We start from the raw sequence: 20,442 nt of genomic DNA, 5'->3' as shown, positions 1-20,442 counted from the left end.
TTGTAGCGTACGCTTGCTGTTTTGTATCATACTGGATTATCCCAGGAGGAGTTACACCAGCGGGGCTCTATGCAATCCAAAACAGGTGTTGCATATCGACTGCCTTAAGTCCTACTCTCACAATAATGGTTTTCAGGCCATAATTTGTAAATATTTTAAAAGATTAGCTTTATTTGTTGCATGTACATCAAAACATACAGACTTGTTGTTTGCGTTAAATCAATCAACGAGGACTATGCCGGTCAACCTGCAAGTGTCGCCATATTTCCACTGCCAACACAGCATACCCAATATTCACCAACTGTAACTGGACGTATTTGCATCGAGGGAGGATACACTGACAGCAGTAGGAATCAAACCCCTGTCTTACCGCTGGTTTTGCAATAGCTTTACGCTGACCACTATGCTACTGGCTCTTATATTTGTCCTTCAGTAAATGCACAGCCTACAATGCTGCTGCAAGTAAGTTTTCATTGGAGCTGCACGTATGACAATAAACTCGACTTTGATTTGCATCAAATATTTCAGCTAATGTTATAACGGGCAGGTCAAGAGGTTTGCAGATACTTTTGGGTTGTCCTATACCACTCGTAGTAACCCACAAAAGAATATCCCTTCATCCAGATCCCTGGCTTAATGAGAAAGTAATTAATTCCAGACTAAAAACAGTCCCGGCCACAGCATGCTGTATCTCTATCCCCCCCAAAGCACAGCTGAAACACGCAGAACAGACAGGACATCTTTATCTAATCTTATGTCAGGCTGCAGTAGCACGATAACTCCACATTTCCAAGAAATTATTTACATATTGTATATAGTTCCTTGTCTCTATCACTCTCCAGTGACTTCTACCGAAAATGCCTTATGTAAAATCAAAATAGTAATGTTGCTTTACTGTTTGGTCAGTCACACTTTCGCGGTGTGAGACTGGATAGTTAAATAATAATCTCACCTCTCAACAACTAATCAATTCAACCAAAGAACAAAAGTACTTGCCACTTCCTAGCTCAGCCCCACCCCACCCACTGATTCAGTGGAGTTCCTGTTCTCTGCCATTGAGGCCTGCCTCTGCTTGGAAAGAGGTGGGCAAGTAGGATAAGCCACGAAAGAAGACAGAGACAAGTACTGAGTTGTACAAAAAGAGAAAGATAGAGATACGGGGAGGGGGGGAAGAGGAGACTGCTGTGACATTCAGAAAGACAGAAAGGTAAACACAAAAGCTCAATAGAGCATACAGCAAATGAAGAGCCAAAGAGCAAAAGATTGTGACACATAGTTACACAAGAGCAGAAAGGAGACGGAGACAAAGACAAAAACTAAAAGTCAGACACAAGTTACACACGTGAACCAATAGTTGTATCTACCCAAAATGATATTAAAAAACAGAGAAGTCAACATTCTAAAGTAGTATTTTGTTCCGAAGTTTAAACTTGTGCAACATTATTAATATGAAATCAATATGAAATCCCAAATGTTGAAATGTTAATGAGTCATTTATTAACATTTAATCATGATTCTTGAAATGAATATTAATGTCATTTTCCTTCTTCCATTATATGGCAGAGGTGCCATAGTCCAGTTTACTGACAGCCACTTGTGCTCTTTTAGTTGGTGGTACTGGAACTCATTTAACTTGTTACTCATGACAATCAGCTTTTGAATTTTTGGTATATTGAAATAATATTAGAATAATTTTCAGCTGTGTCATATAAAAGAATGAGTCTCTTTGTTGTCTCAAATACAATTCCAACAAACTAACTACAAATTAATAATAAAATAACTCGTTATTTTTAATTCAAACAATTTCCTCCAGACAAGCAATATCATGGTCGCCATCTGCCTTCTTTCCCCAAACTATAGTCTTGGGCTGAGGAAAACCAGGGAATTGAAGGCTATGTGAAACTGACACAGAAGAGTCATCGAGACTTGAGGAAGCTAAATCTACCCCTGCTGTTATTTTCTTGTGCTCCTATAATGATATGATTGCACTGAACATCCTCAGACCCTACCTTTGAAGAGAGAAACAAAAACACACTCTGAATTTCAAAGGAAATAAAAGAGGCAGATTCCTACTCTATATCACTAACCTACCAATGGCACTGTAACTACACATACAAAATTAAAATGCTATTAACAATCTGAAGTCTTCCAGTAGCTGCTCTGGTCCAGATAAGCATGGAAACATGCTGGCAACGGAACAAGGTGTTGTGCCTGACACAATTTAAATATCCTGCAGGATTGCTAAACACAAACAAATCCACTAACAATAAAAAATGCACTTGCCCCTTCAAAAAGCAAAGGAATTTGTGATTTTTATCAAATATTACAGCAAAATAAACAAAGTTTCATCAACATGAAGGCTGAGGATGCTATGAGAAGGGAGAATATGAATTTACAAATTTTCCCCAGGATAGATAAGCCTTGGGCAATTTGAATGTCTCATAATTACATTAAAACCCTCAAAGATGAGAGAAACAAGAAAGTTTATAAGCACCTCTAAGCACACATCCATCAGGCAGTGGTCAGCACAGGTCTTTTGGGAAAAGAACACAATGGATCATGTTGGAAAATTTTCCGAGCAGACTGCTAAAATTCAAAGTAAGTATATGTCACTACATACTTATTTTCCTGTGGGGATACTCAGCAAATGTATAGAATAGCAACTGTAACAGGATTAATGAAAGATCGACCAGAGTGCAGAAGATGACAAACTGTGCAAGTGCAAATATAAGTATAAATAAATCGGAATAAATAACGAGAACATGAGATCACAAAATAAAGGAAATGCCGGCTGCTGGCACATTCCAGGCTGCTGGAGCACATGTGAAGAGATGCAGTGAATCTCAATGGAACCAAAACAAAGGCTTTGTGGGGGGGGGGGGGAAGCACTGCAATCTATGGCGCTAGGCCCTGTGGAAAACCCTCTCAAATACTTGAAGGATATTGCCCAAAGAAGCCACATCAATGACAATGATGCCTTCCATATAACATGTAGTAACATAAACACTACAAACACAGAGACATCAGATTCATCTTTATCATGTGTACATCAAAACACACAGTGAAATGTGTCATCTGCATTAACCACCACCACACACAAGGACGTGTGCTGGAGTCATCGTTCATTCCGGCACCAACATAGCATACGTACCCACACTAACTCAGCAGAACAACACAGATTACAACAAAACAGGACATACCAAGCAACAAAAGCAAACAACCTCCAATCTGACAATTATCTGATCATTTTCACTGTATGCATTGAACAATATCATGAACAGACCATGCAAAATTTGGCTTTTGTAGACATGCATGCATTGGATTCTGGTCAACTGGCCAATCGGTTAATTGGGACAGTCGCTTATTTGGGACAGGAGAATGTTGCCAAACAGTTTCTAACTTGCAATAGAAACTGTAATTAATATATTTTAATTTTGATCAAAGTAACTGAACTTTTATTTGTGAATCACATGCTCCTTTTTTCATAGTACAGAACCCAAATACAGGGAAAAATGTAAAGCATAAAAACTAAAACTTCAAAACCTGAAGTGTCAGCAATTCAAAAGTATTCATCCCCCTTTGCTCAGTACTTGGTTGAACCACCTCTCACAGCTGTTACAGCCAGTATTCTTCTTGCATCAGTCTCTATTAGCTTTGCACAACATGATAGAGCAAGACTGAACTGCTCAAGGACACCAGTTTGCTTCATTTGAAGCCACTCTACAGTTACTCTGACAGTGTGCTTTGGGTCATTGTCCTGCTGAAAGACAAACTTGCTCCCTAGTTTAAGCTTCCCGGCAGAGGCTATCCAGGATCTCTCTGTATTTAGCAATTACTTACTCATCAATCCTGACCAGATTTCCAGACCCTGTTCTGAAAAGCATCCCATAGCACGATGCTACCTCCACCATACTTTATAGTAGGGATGAAATTACCTGGCTGGTGCACAGTATTAGATTAATGCCAAATATGCCATTTAGTGTTGAGGCCAAAAAGTTCCATTTTCGTCTCATCCGACTACAAGAACTTCCACATCTTTACAGTATCTTCTAAGTGACGCTTTGCAAAGTCTTTACGGGCAAGAATATGATTTTTTTTTAAGCTGGGGCTTCTTTCTTGCCACTCTCCCAAGAATAACCTTTTTGTGCAAGGTGTTAGAGATTGTGGAGCCATGAACTTCATCGCTCAGTTGCAGCTCACTCAGAGTGACTGTTGGCGTCACAGTAGCCTCTCTTATAAACACCATTCTTCTCCACCGACCAACTTTAGAGGGGTGGTCGACCAAGGCTGTGTGGCAGTGGTTTCATTTTTCCCCTGCTTGCTTTCCACAATACACTGCACCGAGCTGAGGTATGTTCAGTACCTTTGAGATGGTCTTGTACCCTTCTCCAGATCTGTGCTTCTCTATTACCATTTCCCTGGCTTGTCTTGAATGATCATTTGTCTTCATTTTGGTTTGGTCTGTTGAAAATCTACAATACTGTTGGACCTTACAGAGAGGGGGTATTTATGAATTCATTGAAAAGAAGTGTTCCTCCAATTTTCTGCCTCAACAAATTGGCTGAGTTGTTAAGGTTATACAGAATATTGTTGCACCAAAGGGAAGTTAGCATAGTAATTACAAAGGGGATGAATACTTTTTCAGCATCACAATTTTGGTTTTTAATTTTTAAAATTGTTGACAGGCTTTGGAATTTTTCTTTTGATTTGACATGCTACACAATGTTTTTAGATTAATTCAATACATTTTAAACTCTTTCATGAAACTTCAGCTAATCGGGGCAGCAGCTTAATTGGGCCAAATTGTACTGGTGCTGATGTGTCCCAATTAACCAGAATCCACTGTATTTATATACAGTACACAGGTGGAGGGCAAGTCTGTGGATACATTTACGGTAGAAGTTGATACTTTCCTGATCAGTCAGGGCATCAAAGGATATGGCGAGAAGGCAGGTATATAGGGTTGAATGGGATCTGGGATCAGCCGTGATGGAATAGCTGAGCAGACTCGATGGGCTGAATGGACTAATTCTGCTCCTATGTCTTATGGTCTTACATTCATTGGCCACTTTACTAGTTACACCTGTACACCTGCCCATGAATATGCAATTATGCAATTAGTCAATCATTTGGGAGTGACACTGCATAAAAGCATGCAGACCTAGTCAAGAGATTCAGTTGTTGTTCAGACCAAAAACAGGAAAGAAATGTGACCTAACCAACTTTGACTGGAATTATTGCTGGTGCTAGACTGGGTCATTTGAGCAACTCAGAAACTGTTGATATCCTGGGATTTTCACACATAACAATTTATAGTGTTTCCAGAGAATGGTGTGAGAAACAAAAAAACACCCAGTGAGCGGCAGTTCTGTGAGTGAGTGACACACACACACACACTCACTCTGAAATTATAAATAAACATTAATTAACGTATTTAAAGGAGGTGAAGAATTAGTTCAAAGTGAAGGACATTAAGGAATTTGGATAAAGGATGGGAAATTAAATGCCTAAGAAGATGGCAGAGAAGACTCAGAATCATACAAGCTACTTACTAGAATTATCATATTCCCTTTCAAATAGCGCTCAAGTGTTATGTTACACCTGTTCTTCCCATCTGAGTGATAAATCTTTAATTTGGCTGCCATATTATCAAGTTTAGCTATAAGCTTATACCTGGTAATGATCAGACAGCAGACAGGAAGATGATAACCCATTCGAGTAACAGAAGGCAACAGTTCTCCTGACGTCTGCAAAAAAAATTTCACCAGAGCAGACACTGTCCAGTGCCAAAGGCAACATTCAGGTTCAACGTTCAGTCAGCACACAACTTGTGTATATCTACCAACTAGTTATCTCTTCCTATTGCTCATTTAAATGACAGCTGGCACAGTTCAGCACTTCAAAATATCCCATTAACAACATAAGTAAATATCATCCCTGGTTCAATAACAGGTTCAAGGCCTATTTCATGAACTTGAGCGCGACATCTAGATGCATCACGACATTCATCTTCAAAAAGCTAGACTAAACAGCTTGTATGGACATTAATGGCATTAGTGTGGTATTAAACAATTTTGCTAATTCTAGCTGGGGCTGGTGACGCGAGATTTTTTGTACAACCCATCCTATGTTTCTGGGGATAACTTACCCAATTGATATCAAGGGTAGTGTAATAGCTAAAAATTGTCTCTTGCAAAAGCTGTACCAAGTTGGTCTTAATAACTTGTACTGTCCCCTCTAAGGGTGACAGCTTTTAACAATATCAAGTACATTGATGAGAAATAAGTTATAAAAATTAACAGACAAGTGGTACCATCAAAAACCTCCTCTATTCAAGAGTGACGGTAAAATAAGCTTCTTATCAGCACTTCTGGCAATAGCAACAACCATATAGAACTACCATTCATCATCAAGGGAGTTCACATACTGCAACCCTTGAAAAATTTCAGAATGAAACTCACATAGATGAATCCCAGGGTTGTATATGGTGACATTATATATGACATACTCTCCAATGATATGAGCCTTCAAATGCTACTTCCCATGGCCCGAACTGTTAGAAATGAGCCTCTAACACGAGAGATTTCATCCCCAAACACCAACTGTTCCTGCCTCAACCGAGCAGGCCAGCTGTTTTAGAACCATTGCAGTTTCTGCAATTTAGATTTTTTTTGATATTAGCAATTAGGTTTGCCATGTTTTTCTTTTCTTATGACATAGGAAGGAGCCATTCCATCCACTGTACTCTGAAAGCAATCCATTCAATTCTCCCGCACATGCCAATCAACTTACTCTGATTATCCAACAGTAAGGTAATTTCCAATAGCCAAACATCACAACTCCATCATGTGAGAAGAAAATTCAATGCGGGGAAGAAAACCTCCCCAATGGCCAAAGGTGCCTTCACAACAGTTTACCACAAAGTTGTTGGGAAAAATAATTAGCAATGAAACAAGATTTAGCTTCAAACTAAATCCAACCAAATCCTGATAAGTCAGTACAGGCATTATAGTAATTAACATCCACAAGGTCAGCAAACATCAGGAACAATATTTGGAGGTAAATGAGGTGACCAGATATTGAACCATGATTTCAAAAGAGTTTAAACGAATGGTAACCTCCGTTCATCAATGCAAAAAGCAAACTCGTCAGAAACAAAGTTGCACTTTGCACTCTTGCTGCAATTATACGATATTTCTCTTGATAAAGCATATCTGGCTTGCTTATCGATTGAGAAAGCTTTAGTTGTTGCTTTCATGCTTACTGTCTGGAAGGACGCAGATTTGCAAGCGAATTACTGAACTGCAGAAACGAGACAAATTATACAATGAATCGAGGATTCCAATATCCTCACTACACTGAGACTATGTATGATAAAAAGGAAAATAATTCCTAAAATATGAGTCTTTATCAGTTCACAACTAACACAATGAGAAAATCAAGTTTTTTTTTGTTCTATGGACTGAAGTGAAACAAATGGAGCATATTTCAATATACAAATCTTGATCAACTGTGATTAAAATGTCAAGTTTGGAATAGCTAAAGACACAGTAAAACGAAACAACAAAATATTTAAGTGGAAGAAGGCAAACAAGGTTGAAGCAAAAGTCATAGCCTATAGTCCTGCAACTGAATAAATAGATTATTCAAGTTATTTAAGGTGGAGGTAGATAATTTACTTGCAAGATTTGGGAATTGAGAGCTACGGGAACTGGCACAGTGGATGAACAAGAGGCCAGAGCAGAACAGCTCATATTAAAAACTGGGCAGATTTAAGCTGCTAGGTAGCAGACTCCTGCTTTAAACCAGGAAATAATTTAGGTACAGAGTACATTCCTATGAGGGGGAAAATGAAAGGACAATCAGGTATTAAAGCAGAGTAGTTAGATTACTGGATAAGTGGATAAATTTCTGGCTAAATAATGAGGCCTAGGTTAAAATCTGTTCAAATCCCATCATAGCAGATGCTTCACTTAAATCAATCAAAGTGTAATTAAAAAGTTGTGCCAGTAATGACAACTATTAAGCTGTTGCATCATAAGGGAAATATTTAAGGGAAAGAATCTACCATCCCTGCTAGGTCTGACTTGCAGCAACGTGTCTTCTGGGTTTGCTTCTGGGGAGCCACTCAGAACAAGAGTAACTTGGGATAGACAATTAATACCATCAGCACTCACCATGAATAAAAAATACACACATCCTGATTACTAAAGATATGGAAGTTAATTTTTTAAAAAAATTATGACATTCTTATAACATTAGAAAACCTAGAAGATAAAACTACAGAGAAGATTCAAAAGATCGAATGTGGTTCAAAAGGATTAAATTGGAGATTAACGTAACAGGAAAACTGAAAACCATTTAAAAGCACATAAACAAGTACAAGTGATAAAAAGAAAGCTGAGGTCAATTAAGAGCCACACATTAGGTCTTCTTATCTAAGGAAAGGTCAAAGATGAGCTATTAAATGAGTACTTCATACATCTTCACAAGTAGAAATGGCTCTGCAAACCAGCACAAGAAAGTTGGTAGCAGTACTGAATTGGATGGAAACAAATATTGCACAAAAAAAGCAACTGTTTCAGCAAAAGCAGATCACCAGCTTCAGAAGAGACAATGCTAAAGGAGTAAAGATAAACATTAACTTTCATCTCGTAGCGTATGGGAGCAATGCTAGAGTATACCTTTTTAAAACAAAGAGAGTGGACGGAAACAGCAACCACACATTGGTCAGCCTCAGTCGGCAGCAGAGAAAACTTTCTGGAGATAATTACACAGGACAAACACACATCAAAACTTGCCTGCTTCTGTCAGAGCTTACCATTTCTGGTGCAAGATCAGCCATCTATAACAAATTCTCTCTCCTTAGATACCACCTGATCTTCTGATCCTCTTGTTTTAGATTTCTAGCAACTGCAATATCCAATATCTTATGACTGCAGTCTTTCCCTCCCCTCCACTGCCATTCCCGGCTTCACACTTCCTCTCTAATTATTCCAGTTCACCTATTACATGTGATGCCTCAAGAAGGCAGCATCCATCACTAAGTACATCACTCTCCAGGACATGCCCTCTTCTCCTTCTGTGCCGTCAGGAAGGAGGCTCAGGAGCTTAAAGACCCACACTTAAGGTTTCAGAAAGAGCTTCTGCCTTTTCAGCCATCAAATTTCTGAACAGCCCACGAACACTACATCGCCACCTCTCCTATTAGATTTCTTCTTCTCCAGCCCTTGACCTTCCCTATCCACCTGGCTTCACCTATCACCAAACCATGAGCCTCCTTCCCCTTCCCCCAACTTTTTTATTCTGGCATCTCCCCACTTCCTTCTCAGTCCTGAAGAAGGGTCTTGGCCCAAAACGTCAACTGTTTAATCATTTCCTCAGATGCTGCCTGACCTGCCAAGTTTCTCCAGGATTTTGTGTGTGTTGCTTTGGATTTCCAGCATCAGCAGACTTTCTTGTGTTTATTGTTATTCCTTTTGCTTTGCAATTTGATTATTTTTATAACTTATAGATTTTCATGCCTTTGCATTGTACTGCTGCCACAAAACAACAAACTTCATGTAAACAACAGGAATTCTGCAGATGCTGGAAATTCAAGCAACATACATCAAAGTTGCTGGTGAACGCAGCAGGCCAGGCAGCATCTATAGGAAGAGGCGCAGTCGACGTTTCAGGCCGAGACCCTTCGTCAGGACTAACTGAAGGAAGAGTGAGTAAGGGATTTGAAAGCTGGAGGGAGAGGGGGAAGATGCAAAATGATAGGAGAAGACAGGAGGGGGAGGGATGGAGCCGAGAGCTGGACAGGTGATAGGCAGAAGGGGATACGAGAGGATCATGGGACAGGAGGTCCGGGAAGAAAGACGGGGGGGGGGGTGACCCAGAGGATGGGCAAGAGGTATATTCAGAGGGACAGAGGGAGAAAAAGGAGAGTGAGAGAAAGAATGTATGCATAAAAAAGAGTAACAGATGGGGTACGAGGGGGAGGTGGGGCCTAGCGGAAGTTAGAGAAGTCAATGTTCATGCCATCAGGTTGGAGGCTACCCAGACGGAATATAAGGTGTTGTTCCTCCAACCTGAGTGTGGCTTCATCTTTACAGTAGAGGAGGCCGTGGATAGACATGTCAGAATGGGAATGGGATGTGGAATTAAAATGTGTGGCCACTGGGAGATCCTGCTTTCTCTGGCGGACAGAGCGTAGATGTTCAGCAAAGCGGTCTCCCAGTCTGCGTCGGGTCTCACCAATATATAAAAGGCCACATCGGGAGCACCGGACGCAGTATATCACCCCAGTCGACTCACAGGTGAAGTGATGCCTCACCTGGAAGGACTGTTTGGGGCCCTGAATGGTGGTAAGGGAGGAAGTGTAAGGGCATGTGTAGCACTTGTTCCGCTTACACGGATAAGTGCCAGGAGGGAGATCAGTGGGGAGGGATGGGGGGGACGAATGGACAAGGGAGTTGTGTAGGGAGCGATCCCTGCGGAATGCAGAGAGAGGGGGGAGGGAAAGATATGCTTAGTGGTGGGATCCCGTTGGAGGTGGCGGAAGTTACGGAGAATAATATGTTGGACCCGGAGGCTGGTGGGGTGGTAGGTGAGGACCAGGGGAACCCTATTCCTAGTGGGGTGGTGGGAGGATGGAGTGAGAGCAGATGTACGTGAAATGGGGGAGATGCGTTTAAGAGCAGAGTTGATAGTGGAGGAAGGGAAGCCCCTTTCTTTAAAAAATGAAGACATCTCCCTCGTCCTAGAATGAAAAGCCTCATCCTGAGAGCAGATGCGGCGGAGACGGAGGAATTGCGAGAAGGGGATGGCGTTTTTGCAAGAGACAGGGTGAGAAGAGGAATAGTCCAGATAGCTGTGAGAGTCAGTAGGCTTATAGTAGACATCAGTGGATAAGCTGTCTCCAGAGACAGAGACAGAAAGATCTAGAAAGGGGAGGGAGGTGTCGGAAATGGACCAGGTAAACTTGAGGGCAGGGTGAAAGTTGGAGGCAAAGTTAATAAAGTCAACGAGTTCTGCATGCGTGCAGGAAGCAGCGCCAATGCAGTCGTCGATGTAGCGAAGGAAAAGTGGGGGACAGATACCAGAATAGGCACGGAACATAGATTGTTCCACAAACCCAACAAAAAGGCAGGCATAGCTAGGACCCATACGGGTGCCCATAGCTACACCTTTAGTTTGGAGGAAATGGGAGGAGCAAAAGGAGAAATTATTAAGAGTAAGGACTAATTCTGCTAGACGGAGCAGATGTCTATGTCAGTGATAAAAAAAAAATCTGGTTCTAAGCCCACCCATCGACAGTACCTTCTCCCTCACCTGATTCTACCCAACACCTTCCAATCTGTACTCCTTCCTCTTCCCACACAACCTTATTCTGGTTTCTTCCCCCTTCCTTTCCAGTACTGATGAAGAGCTCTTTATCCATAGGTGCTGCCTGACTTGCTGAGCTCTTCCAACATTTTGTGTGTTACTCTGGATTTCCAGCATCTGCAGAATCTCTTGTATTTCTGACTCCAAGATATTTTGGTTTCTCACTTTAACAGTTAACATTTCAGGTCACTTTCCACAGGGGCTGCTAGACCCAAAAATCTCCAGCATTTTGTTTTCAAGACAGGTCACAATATTGTTGCTTCCTTTTCCCAATGCAGGTCCTTATCCCTAGCTCCAAAAGCATGATTATCCCATCATCATAAATGCACACCAATAACAGGAGGCCACACCACTGAAGCAAAATTGGACAAGACATTTTACATACACAGCTACAGGGAGCCACCATGCATCATTACCTCATTTGTACAGAGAAACCATCATTGGCCAGGCACAGATCAGACAGGCTGTCAGAGTTTACAGAGCAAGGTGATAGCGATCGGTCCTTATCCTCCATAATATCGGATTTGCTGCTGCTCATTCCGATTTCATCCTCCGAGTTGTCCTCGGATACGGAGCCGATAATGAACTTGGACTGCTGGCATTTCAGCTGGAGCTGAGGAAGCTTGTTTGTTGGATCTTGATCTGCCATTCTGTCTTGTGCTGATCAACACTCCAGTGAGAGCAATCAGAGCTGGGGGGAGAAAAAAGAGAGGACAGAAGAGCTACGTCACCAATGGGAAATAAAAATGCAAACTGCTGGAAGAACACAGCGGGTTGAGCAGCATCCGTGGAGGGAAAGGGATAGTCAACATTTCTAGTCAGAAACTGCATTAGGATAGAGTGAAGAAGACAGGTAGTTAACGTAAAGAGAACAAAGGGAAGGGCAAGATAGGGGCCAGGAGATGACAGATGAAGTGAGGAATGAAGGCACCGGCCACCAATTGGTCACTGTTGCACCCGTTTCCCTGTTCTTTACACCAGCCACCTTCTCTCTCTAATTTTAGTTGAAATGCAGTATCTTAACAACTGCATCATCACTCCCTCCCCACCAACCCTCCCTTCGGCGCGCACTCCCTGAGAACTGACTGTAGCATAACCATTCACACTCAGATTAATTTACAGTAGTTCAAGTTCAATTATCATCATGCAAGACTGAATACAGCCAAATAAAACAGCGTTCCTCAGTGCCCAAGGTGCAACACACAATACCCACAGCAGGTAGCACAAATCAACGTAGACTCCAAGTCAATCCAAAAGTTACTCTGCATTATTACTGGATTGACCAGGAAGAATTCTCTTATGGGATATAGAATCACTGGCAGATGGAACAGTGGACAAGGAAATGAGTATTTTCAGGAACAGATTGGAAGGTTAAAAGTGAAAGGAGATGAGATAAATTATACAACATGCATTAGTTACTGCTGCCAATGGGGAAAATAACACATCTAGATGACAGCAACATTGCAAGTTCAGTATAATTGTCAAGGCAGCAGAAAACTTCTGACAGGGTTACTTTATTTTTACATCAGCTGATAACAAATTAAACACATATCTTAATCCCAACTCATTCTATAAATGACTTCTCACTTTATGCACACTAGCTAGCCAGCCTCACTTCTGGGAAAATTCTTGCTGCTCAGGAAGGGCAATTATTGTCCCACAACACCTTTGCCCACTTCTCTTTGCTTCTTACCCGCCTGCAGTCACAACAAATGAAGCAGCGATTCACCTGCAGGTCTTCAAACTAGTGTAAGGCATCTGTTTACAGCGTGGTGTCCACCATATTGGAGCAAGAAACCAAACCCGGATAAGAGTGATTGTTTTCATGTGTTCATCCCATGGGGTGCAGAATTAAAGTGGGAGCAATAGGAAGCTGAGGGCAGGCCTCCCGCTGCCGCCACGATAATTCTTAACCCCACTGCTACCTTGCCCAACTTGACGGTGGCCTCCTATACTGTAATAATAAAGCACAATAAAAGCTCGACAAACAGCACCTCATCTTCTGTCTAAGCACACTGCAGCCCTTTCGGCTAAATACTGAATACTGTAGTTTCAGCTAACTTGCTTTCCTCATAGGTAGCAGAAGTGGCCATTTTACTGCAAGTCATCCACCTGTGAGATTAGATCAGTTTGCCTCACTTTATTGCACAATTATACACCTCTCTCTCTCTCTCTCCCCCCTTCCTCTCTCTACAGCTCCCTTCCCCTCTCCATCCGCTCTACATACCCTTCTCCGCCCACCTTGTAGCCCCCTCCTCTTCCCCCTCTCTCATTAACCCTCAACCAGATAAACTCCCATGGCAAACCTGACCTCACCCTGTCATTGATATTCCTGTAGTCCACTACATCTTCTCTGCAGTTCCAAACTGGCGTTTTGTTGTCCACTCTATCCCAATTCTGATAGAGGATCTTCAAAGTGAAACGTTAACTATGATTCTCATTCACAGATGCTGCCTGACCTGTTATATGCTTCAATGTTTTCTGCTTTTATTAGAAACATAGAAATTAGGTGCAGGAGTAGGCCATTCAGCCCTTCAAGCCTGCACCGCCATTCACCAGCCTTCCCTCCATACCCCCGATCCCTTTAGCCACAAAGGCCATATCTAACTCCCTCTTAAATATAGCCAATGAACTGGCCTCAACTGTTTCCTGTGGCACATAATTCCACAGATTCACCACTGTCTGTGTGAAGAAGTTTTTCCTCATCTCGGTCCCTTTATCCTCAAACTGTGACCCCTCGTCCTGGACTTCCCCAACATCGGGAACAATCTTCCTGCATCTAGCCTGTCCAATCCTTTTAGAATCTTATACGTTTCAATAAGATCCCCCCTCGATCTTCTAAATTCCAATGAGTAAAAGCCTAGTCGATCCAGTCTTTCATCATATGAAAGTCCTGCCATCCCAGGAATCAATCTGGTGAAACTTCTCTGGACTCCCTCTATGGCAAGGATGTCGTTCCTCAGATTAGGGGACCAAAACTGCACACAATACTCCAGGTGTGGTCTCACCAAGGCCTTGTACAACTGCAGTAGTACCTCCCTGCTCCTGTACTCGAATCCTCTTGCTATGAATGCCAGCATACCATTCGCCTTTTTCACCGCCTGCTGTACCTGCATGCCCACTTTCAATGACTGGTGTACAATGACACCCAGGCCTCGTTGCACCTCCCCTTTCCCTAATCGGCCACGATTCAGATAATAATCTGTTTTCCTGTTCTTGCCACCAAAGTGGATAACCTCACATTTATCCGCATTAAATTGCATCTGCCATGAATCTGCCCACTCACCTAACCTATCCAAGTCACCCTGCATCCTCTTAGCATCCTCCTCACAGCTAACACTGCCACCCAGCTTCGTGTCATCCGCAAACTTGGAGATGCTGCATTTAATTCCCTCATCCAAGTCATTAATATATATTGTAAACAACTGGGGTCCCAGCACTGAGCCTTGCGGTACCCCACTCGTCACTAGTATTGTTCCAGGGAGTCTCCACTTGACAAATGGTTGGACCTCAATCCTGATTTAACCAATCTATTTTTCCAGACAGACAAGCACAAGTCTTTGTGACTACACTGGATTTAGGCACTGACTCTTGCATCAGCTGAGCGGGAGACCACATCATCTGCAGCATGATGGATACCTGGCATCACATGGATTAGTCAGCAGCTCATCTCCACAAGCCCAACTTTAACAAAACTATTGTCAAGAAAATCAAAGATTACTCTTAGACAGCACCCTCCAAGCATCCCAATGGTCCAATGAAGCAACAGTTGGACACTTTTGATGAGCATGACCAGGAGATCCAGCAGCAACTGGCAGTGCAAACAAACCTTGAATTGAAAAATCTGCAGTGCAAACACCCAAAAGCAATCTTTGCAACAAGCCAACATTGGAGGTAAGCTTAACAAGGACAAATAGCCTGTCAGCTCTTGCTGGAAGAAATTACTTTAGGAAAATTCCACTATTATGACCATTTGACTTGAATGCCCTTGACTCCACTCTGCAGTGAAGAATCCAGCCCACTGGCAAAATAAACTGTAAAAAAAACAGGTCACATGCCAACTAAAAAGCAATGAGGCCACACATAGGCTGTACCTCTGTCAGAATTCTGAATCTTCAATCACAAATTCACAGAAAAGGAAGATGTACCAATGATCTCAGAGATACACTGTGATCAGTTTCAAAAAAGGAGACTAATCCGATTGCCATAAATTCAAGGGGATCTTGAACAGGGAGACACTCCAGGATCATCCTCAGTACCTCTCTTCATGGCCAAAGAACTGCTCCTCAAATTGAAAGGTGTGTTCCTTCCACCTAGGGGCACAATTGACATGATCCTCACTTACACATCAATTTTAAGAGAAAAGCAGGGAGTAGTATCAACCATTGCACAGAGCAATTTTTGACCTCACAAAAGCCATCGAATCCTTGAATTGAGAGCGACTGTGGAGCACCCTTCTCAGCTTGGAAGCCGGCAGAAATATGCCTCCAGCTTGCACCAGTCTCCTGACATGAAGATCAGTATACTGTTAACACCAGTGATTCACAATGGACTCAACCTCAACACTTTTAGGTGGGAAGCAAGACTGCATCATCACCCGAACACTTTCCCCATCATTCGCCGCACAATGTAACATCTCACGACCAACAATCTTCCCAGTAATAGAGGAGTTGCAAACACCACTATCTGCAACCAAGGTCACCCCAGCGTCAGCTACAAAGCTGCATCACACAGATGACGTTTGGACACATGTTTGGTCAGAGGACAAGCTCCACGCTCAGGACCCACATCTCAACAAAGGTGGATATCGATCATGAAATTCACCACTTTCAACATGCCAGCACCATCTTTTATCTGTCTGAAGAAATGGATCATAGACAATAGATAATAGGTGCAGAAGTAGGCCATTCGGTCCTTCGAGCCAGCTCATGATCTAACAGGTAAGAATAGTTCTCATTCTCTTTTATATTTCTAAAACATGGACAACCAAGATCCGACATCATGGAGAGACATCGGCGAACTTGATGATGTGGATTGAGCTGAATCTGGCAGTGCAATCGCGAATCAGCAGCAGGCTGAGCACACAGCCCGGGGGCGAGGGGAGTGCACCAGTGCTCAGTGTAATGGAGCTTGAGGTGTTGCTGCAAACTGGGGTCTTTCTGTCATGAAGTCGAAGATCCAGTGACAGGGGGGTGTTGAGTCCTAACGAGGACAGCTTACCCACCAACCTCCGAGGGGTGAATGCTGAGCTGAAGTCGATGAACAACACCCTGGCATACAAGGGAGACAGGATGGAGTGGAGGGCAGAGGCTTTGGCATCATCAGGGGATCGACTTGGGCGGCAGATGAACTAATAAGAATCCAAAGAAGCTGGAAGGTGGGATTTCATGCGATCCATTACCAGCTGCTCAAAGAACTTCAGTGCCACTGGGAGGCAATCGTTTAGGCTGGTTACCGTTGCTCTCTTGGGCACCGGAATGATGGTGGCTGCCTTGAAGCCTGCAGGGATGGTGGACTGTTTCAGAGAGATATACTAAAGATAACTGTTAAGATCTCTGTGAGTGGGACCGCACAGTCCCTCGGCAGCTGACCAGGTATATTGTCCAGCCTGGCCGCTTTGCATGGGTTTACCCTGGCTAAGATCCTCACCTCTGCTGCAACCAGAGGGAGAGGGATTTATCAATATACAAGTTTGCTGATGACACCACAATTGTAGGCCGTATCTCGGGTAATGATGAGTTTCAGTACAGAGAGGAGATTAAGAACCTGGTGGCATGGTGCGAAGACAATAACCTATCCCTCAACGTCAGCAAGACGAAGGAATTGGTTGTTGACTTCAGAAGGAGTAGCGGACCGCAATTTACCAATTTACATCGGTGATGCGCAAGTGGAACAAGTCAAAAGCTTTAAGTTCCTCGGGGTCAATATCTCAAATGACCTGACTTGGTCCAACCAAGCACAGTCCACTGCCAAGAAGGCCCACCAGCGCCTTTACTTCCTGGGGAAGCTGAAGAAATTTGGCTTGTCCCCTAAAACTCTCACTAATTTTTATAGATGCACCATAGAAAGCATTCTTCTAGGGTGCATTACAACCTGGTATGGAAGTTGTCCTGTCCAAGACCGGAAGAAGCTGCAGAAGATCGTGAACACGGCGCAGCACATCACACAAACCAATCTTCTGTCCGTGGACTCACATTACACCGCATGCTGTCGGAGCAGTGCTGCCAGGATAGTCAAGGACACGACCCACCCAGCCAACACACTTTTCGTCCCTCTTCCCTCCGGGAGAAGGCTCAGGAGCTTGAAGACTCGTACGACCAGATTTGGGAACAGCTTCTTTCCAACTGTGATAAGACTGCTGAACGGATCCTGACCCGATCTGGGCCGTACCCTCCAAATATCCAGACCTGCCTCTCGGTTTTTTTGCACTACCTTTTCCATTTATGATTTAAAATTTAAATGTTTAATATTTACTATCGATTTGTACTCCAGGGAGCACGAAGCGCAGAATTAAATATCGCTTTGATGATTGTACCCTCTAGTATCAATTGCTTGGCGACAATAAAGTATAAAGTATCCTCAATGTCACATCATTCAGTATATCAAATTGTACACAGAATGCACTCAGCCATCAGGAAGGGAGGTGTTGCTGTCATTGACATGCAGGGTGGACTTTCATGGGTTATGGCTTGTATACAAGTACCACATATCCCTGGTATCACAAAGGTGTCCGTGGATTTTCTGTACGAACTGACTATTCGCCTTCCTGATGGCACAAGAGAGTTTAGAGTTGTCCTGTCCTCCAATCTGAAGACACTCAATCTGAACCTGCACTCCACTTCTTCAATGGCAGGTATGCACTTCAATGGGATAAGGAAATAAAAACTGGAGGCGATGCTTCAGGTATAAACTCTACATTGTTGGGAGGCAATGTTATATATGTTCCCAACACAGGCACTGTACTCCATCCAGGCAAGAGATTAGTAATGTAGAGCGGGGTTTCCCAACCTTTTTTATGCCATGGACCAATACCAATAAGCAGGGGTTCCATGGACCCCAGGTTGGGAACCCCTGAGTGGGCAGATTTATTTATTTAGAGATACAGCAGGGAGTAGGCCCTTCTGGTCCTACGAGCCACGTTGCCCCAGCAACCCCCGACAACCCCGATTAACCCTAATCTAAATCACTGGACAATTTACAATGACCAATAGGTAGGTCTTTGCACCCTGGGAGGAAATGGGAGCACCTGGGGGAAACCGTGTATTCCACAGGGTGGACTCCTTACGGAAGATGACAGAATTGAACTAATCAACAAGACTGAAATAAAAATCCAAGGATGTTCTCAGAGCCTCCTTGAGAAACTGGAACATTCCAACAACCTGCGGGAATCGGTGACACTCTATTGCGCAATATGCAGAAGCCGGCTTTTAGAACTTCTAATCGAAATCACTGAAAGCTCACACTGCACCCTGTCAAAATCGTCTCCTGCCTCTCGTCAGAAACCACGGAAGCAACAGACCGCCTAAGAAATGGAACCCCACAATATCGATTTTCCATCCTACATTCCTGACTCCTGGATGGGATACACCCGTTAGGCTATACAGTAAATGATTCATTTTCTGAAAAACACTCTGTTCAGTACACACACACAAAACGAGCCATAATCCACGTGCTGCGTCTGGGCCACACACCGGTAAGGCGTTAGTAATCCTTCAAGACGGTTAAACTGGGCAACACGTGTCAGGATACCAGAATCTGTGTCCCTACAACAAGCTTCCCTCAATGGCCATCCCCATTTCTCAATTCAGCAGACGAGCCGGCACCTCACAAAGTCCGTGTGGGACGAGATGGCAGCTGGGGAAGAGAGGGCAAAGAAGAATAAACTGATGCACAACCAGGAAGCTGACTACCCTCACACCAAATGATGTAACCTTTACGAGTGTGCGAGCGCTTGTTTTAAAGGCCCTATAATCACTCGTCCGCTTCCAAAGCTGGATCTAGCCAGTAAAGTGATTCAGAGAGGGAAATAGAGAGCATTGCACGCGTCTTCGTCTCCTGAATGCAGCCCAGGTATGCATACCCCTGTGGTTAAAGCAAGGGCAGTCGTTTAATCCCAGACAACCCACCCGAGTCCCTTTAAATTGCCTGGATTAACTGTCGGCAGTTGATCAGGGAAGGGACACGGGCCCGCCGCCGGCGAACAGCAGCCTCCCCAAACGCTCGTCGTCGTTCCGACACTCACCAAGTTGCCGGCTACAGGCGCCGGATATTGATGCTGATGCGGGGCTGCAAAGGAGAGCGACGAATGGTGGTGCTGAGGGGCCGTTCCGGGTTTATCACCGGCTCCACCGGAGCAGCATCACCCGGTGGCGTGATTCAGGAGGGTTACTGCCGTTCACTCACCTCTGACCTCCTCGCACCCCCCCCTCCCCCCCCAAGCCCGGGCCACGGGCCGCGCTCCGCCCGTCGCCCCCGCCCTCTTCGCAGCCGAGCCGGCCCATTGGTCGGCGCCTGTTCCGCCTGGGAACCGCGTGGAGGGGCGTGACCAATGGAGAGCGAGCTGGAGATTGAGTGAGCGACGCGTCACAATCGAACCACCAGCGGTGGAGCGGGAATGGGGAAGGACGGAATGAATGAGGAGGCGGAGGAATGAATCAGAGTGGAGGAGGGATGAATGGGAGCGGTAGAGGGCAAAGTAGAGCATCCGGCCATCCTGCATCCTTCAGAAAGATCGCTGCTGAAACTTCAGGCAACACGCACAAAATGCTGGAGGAACTCAGCAGACCTGGCAGCATCAATGGAAACGAGTAAACAGTCGACATTTCTGGCCGAGACGCTTCATCAGGAAATTTCACGTCCACGCTGTTTTCCTGCAATGTTACTGATAATCTCTTCCCTGAATGTAGCGTTGGTGAGCCCCCAAAGTGATCTTCCCCAATATTCACTGCGGAAGAGGATTTCTGATCAAAATTAACTATTTTTGGCAGACAGGAAACAAAGAGTAGGGATTAACGGGTCCCTTTCAGAATGGCAGGCAGTAACCAGTGGGGTGCCACAAGGCTCGGTGCT

At 43.8% G+C, this 20,442-nt stretch overlaps 1 protein-coding gene across 2 annotated transcripts in view; it reads right to left on the bottom strand.

Moving 5' to 3' along the window:
• acaca (acetyl-CoA carboxylase alpha) overlaps positions 1-19,781 on the bottom strand; it is a 289,052-nt gene extending 269,271 nt beyond the window's left edge. For both annotated transcript variants that reach the window (XM_063031453.1, XM_063031454.1), the window contains exons 1-2: positions 19,616-19,781; positions 11,790-12,064 (exon numbers count right to left, since the gene is read on the bottom strand). In XM_063031453.1, the coding sequence (XP_062887523.1) occupies positions 11,790-12,022 (233 nt within the window). In that variant the 5' untranslated portion in view covers positions 12,023-12,064; positions 19,616-19,781. The remainder of the gene's footprint in view (positions 1-11,789; positions 12,065-19,615) is intronic.
• Positions 19,782-20,442: the final 661 nt, after the last annotated feature.

Source organism: Mobula hypostoma, chromosome 23 (genome assembly GCF_963921235.1).
Source record: "Mobula hypostoma chromosome 23, sMobHyp1.1, whole genome shotgun sequence".
Classification (NCBI taxonomy): domain Eukaryota; kingdom Metazoa; phylum Chordata; class Chondrichthyes; order Myliobatiformes; family Myliobatidae; genus Mobula; species Mobula hypostoma.
The sequence above is the reverse complement of the archived record's forward strand: the minus strand, read 5'-3'. Positions and strand labels throughout refer to the sequence as shown.